General features: G+C 36.1%; 1 protein-coding gene across 2 annotated transcripts in view; it reads left to right on the top strand.

Annotated features, from left to right (window-relative positions):
* Positions 1-7,018, top strand: part of PPWD1 (peptidylprolyl isomerase domain and WD repeat containing 1) — a 36,353-nt gene extending 29,335 nt beyond the window's left edge. The window contains exons 9-11 of one of the 2 annotated variants that reach the window (XM_027863561.1): positions 2,337-2,418; positions 4,094-4,276; positions 5,913-7,018. In XM_027863561.1, coding sequence (XP_027719362.1) covers positions 2,337-2,418; positions 4,094-4,276; positions 5,913-6,149 — 502 coding nt within the window. In that variant the 3' untranslated portion in view covers positions 6,150-7,018. Of the gene's footprint in view, positions 1-2,336; positions 2,419-4,093; positions 4,277-5,137; positions 5,885-5,912 lie in introns of those variants that run through there. The other variant, XM_027863562.1, reaches the window with a different exon arrangement.
* The last annotated feature ends 286 nt before the right edge of the window (positions 7,019-7,304 follow it).

Below are 7,304 nucleotides of genomic sequence, written 5' to 3'. Positions count from 1 at the left end.
ATAGATAGATAGATAGATAGATAGATAGATAGATAGATAGATAGATAGATAGATAGATAGAGGGCCCAGGGTAAGTTGAAAATGAAGGGGTCATATCTGGAGAATAAAATTAAGGGGTGAGAGAGGAATATACTAGGAGAAGGAGAAAGGGAGAGGTAGAAGGGGGTAAATTATCCCACCAAAAAAAAAAAAACCAGAAAAGAAAAGGCTCTTACAGTGGAGGGGAAACGGGGGAAGGTGAAAAGGAATGAGTGAATCTTATTCTCATAGGATTTGACTTAAGGAGGGAATAACATACACACTCAATTGGGTATGGAAATCTGTCTTACCCTACAGGAAAATAGAGGGGGAAGGGGACAAGAGAGTAGGGGAATGATAGAGAGGAGGTCAGATTGGGAAAAGGAGTAATCAGAAGCAAGTACTTCTGAGGAGGGACAGGGTGAAAAGAAAGAATAGAATAAATGGGTGGGCGGGACAGGATTAAGGGAAATAGAATTAGTTTTCACAGCATGTCTACTATGGAAGTGTTTTGCATAACTGCACATATATAACCTATATTTAGTTGCTTGCCTTATCAATGAGGATGGGTGGGGAGGGAGGAAGGGAGAAAATTTGGAACCCAAAGTTTTAAAAACACATGTTTAAAAAAAAATTTTTCACATGCAACTGGAAAATAAGAAATACAGGAAATGGGGTACAGAAATCCATCCTGCCCTACAGGAAAATTGCAGGGGAAGGGGATAAGAGGAGGTGGGGAGAGATAGAAGGGAAGGCAGACTAGGGGAAGGGGTATTTAGAATGCATGCCATCTTGGGGTGGGGGGAGGGGCGAGATGGGGTGAAAATTTGGAACTCAAAATCTTATGGAAGTAAATGTTGAAAACAAAAAAATAAATAAAAATTACCATAAAAAAAAAAAAAGAAAAAATCTATTTTGGCAGCTGTGGGGATGAATTAGAGCATAACTGTAAGATGAAAAGTGGTCAGTTAGGGGGCCTGTTAATAGTTGAGGCACAATCCATAAAGGCCTGACCTAGGGTGGTGGCCCTATGTATAGAGACAAGGGGGAAGATACAAGAACTAATGTAGAAGATATGTTCAGTAGGATTAGGCAGCTCATTGAATGAGGTGAGGGAAGGTCAAGGTTCTTAACCTGGGATTTTTGCATTTGTGTTTCAATATGACTGATTTCCTTTATAATCCCATGTATTTTCTTTTATGCATTTAGAAACACTCTTTTTAGCAGGGGTACCATAGGCTACACCAGACATTCAGAGGGATCCATTGACCCAAAAGAGGTGAAAATCCTCCAGCCTCAGGTGGCTTCAGGGTCATGACCTCAGGAATTTTTAAATTTTGAAACAGGAAGTTGGCAGGAGATCAAAGGATGAAAAATAAAGTGTAAATAAAGAACATTTCATGCGTTTTAGTTACACTTTACACACTGGGTTACAAATTGAAGCTGTGACTGCTGAAGAGATAGCAGGTCAAGAAAGCAGAAAAAGCACATCTTGCTCAAGCATGCATGAGAAAAAGAGGTCAGTAAAAATCAGCCCTGGATCAGTTTCTCAGAAGCTATCAAGTGACCAAGTCTTGCCAAAAAATCTTTTTTTCATATGAACATATCAGTCTCCACAAAGCTGAAATCCACAACCCACATGAAAAATTTCCTTCACCTCTCATACCTTATTGTAAAAATAAGGGAAGAACTGCAAAATAAGATATAGTATATTAAATAATTAGATGCTTCTATATTGTGCTGTAAAATCAATTAACATATACTTTAGAAAGCTTTACTTGTTACCCAGTATGCAGGTATATATCATTTATAGAATTAATTGAATATGTTGTTTGTGGTTGTTTTTATTTTTTAAAAGTGTCAGAAGTTGATTTTGATTGCAACCTATCTAATAGAAACACCACCACTGTGAAATTAGAATACTGTGACTATATAAAAGATAGTGTGGTTGGGCTATTTTTAAAAGGATTATTCTGGCCCCTTCTCATTTTCTGGCCTCATTTTTTTAAGACTTCTTCTCAACATGCCATTAGAATCTAATGAATGTTATGAAACTGCATTTCTGGAAATGTTTTAGTATTTTGTCAGTATAGGAAGCAGCTCTTGAACAAGCATAAAGCCTAACCTAACAGGATAAAAGAGTGAGGAAATATTTTACTTTATACTCTCCAGGCCTGAGCTGCTTTTGAAATCATTTAGGAACAGAAAAAAAAATATGATTCACAGATTTTGTTTAAACATCAATGAATTCAAATTTATTTAGGAAGAATTTTTTGCATTATTTTAGAATTACTTACATTTTGTTTATATCTTTTCAGATGTCCAAAAACAGTTGAAAACTTCTGTGTTCACAGCAGAAATGGTTATTACAATGGGCATACATTTCACCGTATTATCAAGGTAAAATACAAACTTCTTTCTTGGAAGATTTGAGGTAAAAGGAATGACTGCTGCTTTTGAGGAACTTCTGTTGGAGTTGAGCAAACAACACATAAAACTGTGAATCAGCTAGATTAGAATTGGACAACAACAGGTGGAGATTCATGTGCTGATTGATCCAGGATATGCTGTTTGCCAAAGAGCTGGGAGAATACCACGGAATATTTACTTTAGTGTGGTGTGCAATGGTAGAGAAACATTGAAGTACGGAGTTAGATTGTTTGAGGACAGCATTTGAGGCTGGTGGGGGAGTAGGCTGGTAAAGGCAAGGTCAGAAACAAACAGAAAGGGTCATGTTGAAATGAGAGTTCGAGGGACAGGGGACCACAGGAGAGAGATGAAACCTCATCTGCCATCACATGTAGTCCATTCTTTCCCTTACCCCCATTCAGCTTCTTAACCTCATTCACTCCATTCAGACTGTAGCTCACTGGAAAGAACGCTGGTTTGGCATCAGATGACTGAACTTAGAACTCCAGCTTTATTTACTTTCAATAAGTCATTGATTCCTCTGGGTTCTTCAGCTCCTTATCTATAAAATAAGAAACTACTAAATGCAGACTGCTTAAGTGCCTTCAAAATCTACATCAGTTAACCTGTGATGAAGGCCTATTTCTGCTGAGTAGAAAATGTGGAAACTTCTAAGACTTTCAGAATTTTTTCACTTCATATAAAGCATAAATAAAATCTCTAACATCCAGGTATTTTTCAGCAAAAGACTTTCATTTCTCCTCTGTATACTTCTTTGGAGCTTGTCAAGGAACATGAATTTATAGATTAATCGTAGGACTTGGAGCCAGAAAGGACTTCAAAGATCTAGTCCAACTCCCTCCTTGAAGCTGAGAGTTTTACTCAAGGTTACAGAAAGCAGTAGCTAATTGAGTCAAGATTTGAACCCAGACTCTGATTTATAAAGTCCAGTATTTTTCACCTATGCCATATTGCTGCCTTCCCAGTTGATGTGTTTTATAACATTGTTAATTCTGATTGGTTTCAGTGTTTGTTGGGAAGGGAAAATTTTTCAGATTTCTAAGGAGACACAAGATGTTACGCTATCATACATTTCTGATAAAGTGCAAAATTGTGATTTCTAGTTCCTGAGGAGGTTACGAGGAAGTTTTCATTTTTGCCTGAAATTAACAACCCTTAAAAGTGTTATATAGTTTGGACACCAAGTACAGTAGTTTGTGCAAAGGCAGCAATGTGGTAGAAAGGACAAGGGAACAAGGGACTTTGCAGAGTGAAGACCTTGAATCAGATCTTGGCTTTGACACCATGGCCTTTCTGAGCCCAAGTTTCATTATCTGTAAAATGGAGGTGACACTTATACCACTAACTTATAGAGGGGTTGTTAGGATTGAGATAAAATATGTGAAAGCACTTTGTAAATTTTAAAATTTTACATAAATATAGGTATAGGTTTAATAAATGGCTACTGAATTGAATTGGTGAAAAAGGGAATACCACTCATAAACTGAGACATTATTTAACTTCTTTATTAGTCTTTCAAGTGACTTAATTTTAAAAAGTAGGTTAAGAAATCACTTAGGTCTGACAGGTATTGCCTTAGGGGGAAAAAAACCACCATGAAGTTAATTCTACTGTGTGCTCATGCTTATCTGTTTTTCTAATCTAGGGTTTTATGATTCAGACTGGTGATCCAACAGGTACAGGTATGGGAGGTGAAAGCATATGGGGAGGAGAATTTGAAGATGAATTTCATTCAACATTAAGACATGATAGACCATATACACTCAGTATGGCTAATGCAGGTGCCAATACTAATGGATCCCAATTCTTCGTAACAGTAGTGCCAACAGTAAGTGCAGTGGCATTAAATGTCATGTATGTGTATATACATGTTTTTGTTGTAAATTAAGATTTGATGGCATATGCTCTAAATGAATAGATAAACTGGTAAAGACAACAAAATATTAAGTGAAATGAAAAAATCCTACCAGCTATAATAAAATTTCAAGTGACCAATTTTTAGATGACTTTTTAGAATTAGTCGCTTAAAGTATTAAAAACTTATTCTGGCCTATGATGGAATTGGAGATTGGTGTGTTAAATGGAGCATTTACAGTTTGGCTATAACAGAGGACTTCTAGTGCCATCCAGGTACCTCTGGGGTCTGCCAGGTAACTTGCTGTTATTGTTCCAATTTCTGTATCTTTAAAAGGAGGCAGGAGTTAGGTTTATCAAAGGTGATAATCTGACAACTACATTGTAATACTTCATTTTTTTTGAAAGCTTGTAACCTAAGGTACAAATTAAGTGTTCTTGTTTTCTAAAGATACGATAGAAGCTGCCATATACAGGTTTTATATAGATTTGTATTTTCAAGACTATTTATACTATATACTAGCAGCATAAAACTCTCAAAAGATATTTTGAAATCTCCTAACTACCACTGTAGTCCTTAAACTAAGAACTTTGCATTGGCTTTTTCAGATCTTAGATTACCATTTTAAAAATGGGAGTCATCTGTGTTTCTCTTAAACAAGTGAACACTTTCTATTTGATGAGACCTGTGGTAATGAGAAATGAATTTAAAGTATCTTTACCAAATGTAAAATCTGCTTATTGAAATGCCTAACGTTATATATGTGGAAATCTAGATTACCAAATTTAAGAATGCATGTATGTTCCTTTTTTCCTCATTTTTCTTCTGATACAGCCTTGGCTTGACAACAAGCACACAGTATTTGGACGAGTAACAAAAGGAATGGAAGTTGTCCAGAGAATTTCCAATGTCAAAGTCAATCCAAAAACAGATAAACCTTATGAAGATATCAGCATCATTAATATTACTGTCAAGTAAAAGCAGATTTTCACGTCCATTTTGAGAATAGATGTACATTAAAGTCAGTGAAAGATTAAAAAAAATTTAAAGCTCCAAGACTGAATAACCTCCCAAACTAATCATGTATCTTAAGTGTCCAAAAGTATATTTTTGTATTTTAGTAAAAATGATTTAAGATACTGGGCCTTCCTTTGTATGGTCTCTATATAAAACTGTAGCTGTTTGTGTAGTTTTTTTCTTGTAAATAATATTAAAATAATATGCTACTAAGAAGCTGAAATGGGCCGATAAACTTTTAAAAAAAAGTTTTTATGTGCCGTGTCTTTAAATGATATTGAAGGGTACTAATTAGTACTAGTCACTCATTACTCTTTGCTTATTAAAAAACAAGGTTTCCCTCCCTTCCTACAGCATACACGGTAGTGCATTTTCAAGTCTTACACTAGAGCTGCTGATCTGTGTCTCCCTTTAAACTTAACATATGGGCTTTATGAGTGAATTTGGTTATGGCATAAGGACCTTGGCAAAATGAAAGCAAGGCACTCGTTTGTCAGGGAAGTCAATATCAAAAGGCCACAAAAGTTAAAAAAAAAAAAAAAAGGAAGTTCCTTTATTAAAAAGAGCATAAATTATATACTTACATCTTCAGGTCTCTGGAACATTCTCTGACCAGTGCTACTGGGCCAACACCAACAACATTTGTTTAAAGAGCATGAGAGCCACAGGTCTACAGTTACATGTAGTCTCTGGGGTACATATACGTCTTGATTATTATCATCAAGCATACCACAATTGCCCAAGAAGCCAGGAGGCAATAGCAGTGTTTCCCTTCCCAGCCGTACCACCAGTCATCTTTGTGGAGATGAAACCTGGAATCTGCCCTTAGGTATCTGGTGGTCCCTAGCAGCTCCACCAACTGAAGATGAAGGGAAAAAAATCTCTTGACACCATCAAATGGTTCAACATCAGAAATGGACATGCATTACCATCTGCATTGCCGCTGCATCCTAAGGACCACTGAGCTTTTCTATCTGGTTTGCAGCTAAAACCTGTATGTGCCACCTCCCCTGTTGGTAATACTTTTTTTATAAGTTGAATTCCACATTCCAGCTCAGCAACCATAAACAAATCACAGATTTTCTGATGTAAGCCTCCTTGTCTAAAAATAGGGATAATGATTATCATTAGAAACTTACTAAATTGCCCTTGGGACCAAATTAGAACATACATTAAGTGTCTAGTGAACACTAAAGTCCTATACAAATGTCACCTAATATTTTGTACCAAGGGAAAACTAGAGTATCTGAGAAAGGGGAAAAAAGGGAATAGTTTGAAAAATTAGTTTATTAAATAGGCCAAGAATGATTAAAGAAACAAAGGGGAATGTAAATCTACAACATGACAATTTCTCAGAGAAAACTAGGAAGACTTGTACAAACTGGTGAAGATTTGAAGTAAGCAGCATTAGGAAAATGATTTATACAATAACAACATTGCAGAGACAATGTAGAAAGACAGAAGAATTCTGATCAATACAAATAAATGACTAATCATGACTGCAGAGGAACTTTGATGAAATGTACTCCAGAGATAAAGAAACACCTCCAGAGAGAAACGATGGGATCAAGATGGAGAATGAGATGTATGTTTTTGGACTTGGCCAGTGCAGGAATTTGTTTACTTGACTATGCCTATTTGCTTAAAAAGATTTTTCTCTTTTATTTTTTTTTAATTGAGGGTAGCTGAAGAGGTAGAAGGGAGAAAAAACTAATATTTGATAATTTAAAAAAATGAATAAAAGTTTCTCCCCAAAAGAGACTTAAGTAGAACCAGGAGAAAAATATATATGACCATAAGAGCGCTAAAAAAGGAAGCTGGATTTTATCTAGTCTCCTCCAGCAGACTGCCTCCTCTCATCCTGACTCTGATTTATCTTCAGTCTCTCCCTCTGTCTCAACTGCCTATAACCATGCCCATGTCTTCCTCCATCCTCAAAAAACTTTCACTTGATCCTTCCATCCCTACTATCTTCCTATATTTC

Source organism: Vombatus ursinus, unplaced genomic scaffold (assembly GCF_900497805.2).
Source record: "Vombatus ursinus unplaced genomic scaffold, bare-nosed wombat genome assembly UNPS02014772.1, whole genome shotgun sequence".
NCBI lineage: Eukaryota > Metazoa > Chordata > Mammalia > Diprotodontia > Vombatidae > Vombatus > Vombatus ursinus.
This window is presented reverse-complemented; position numbering and strand designations above follow the sequence as displayed.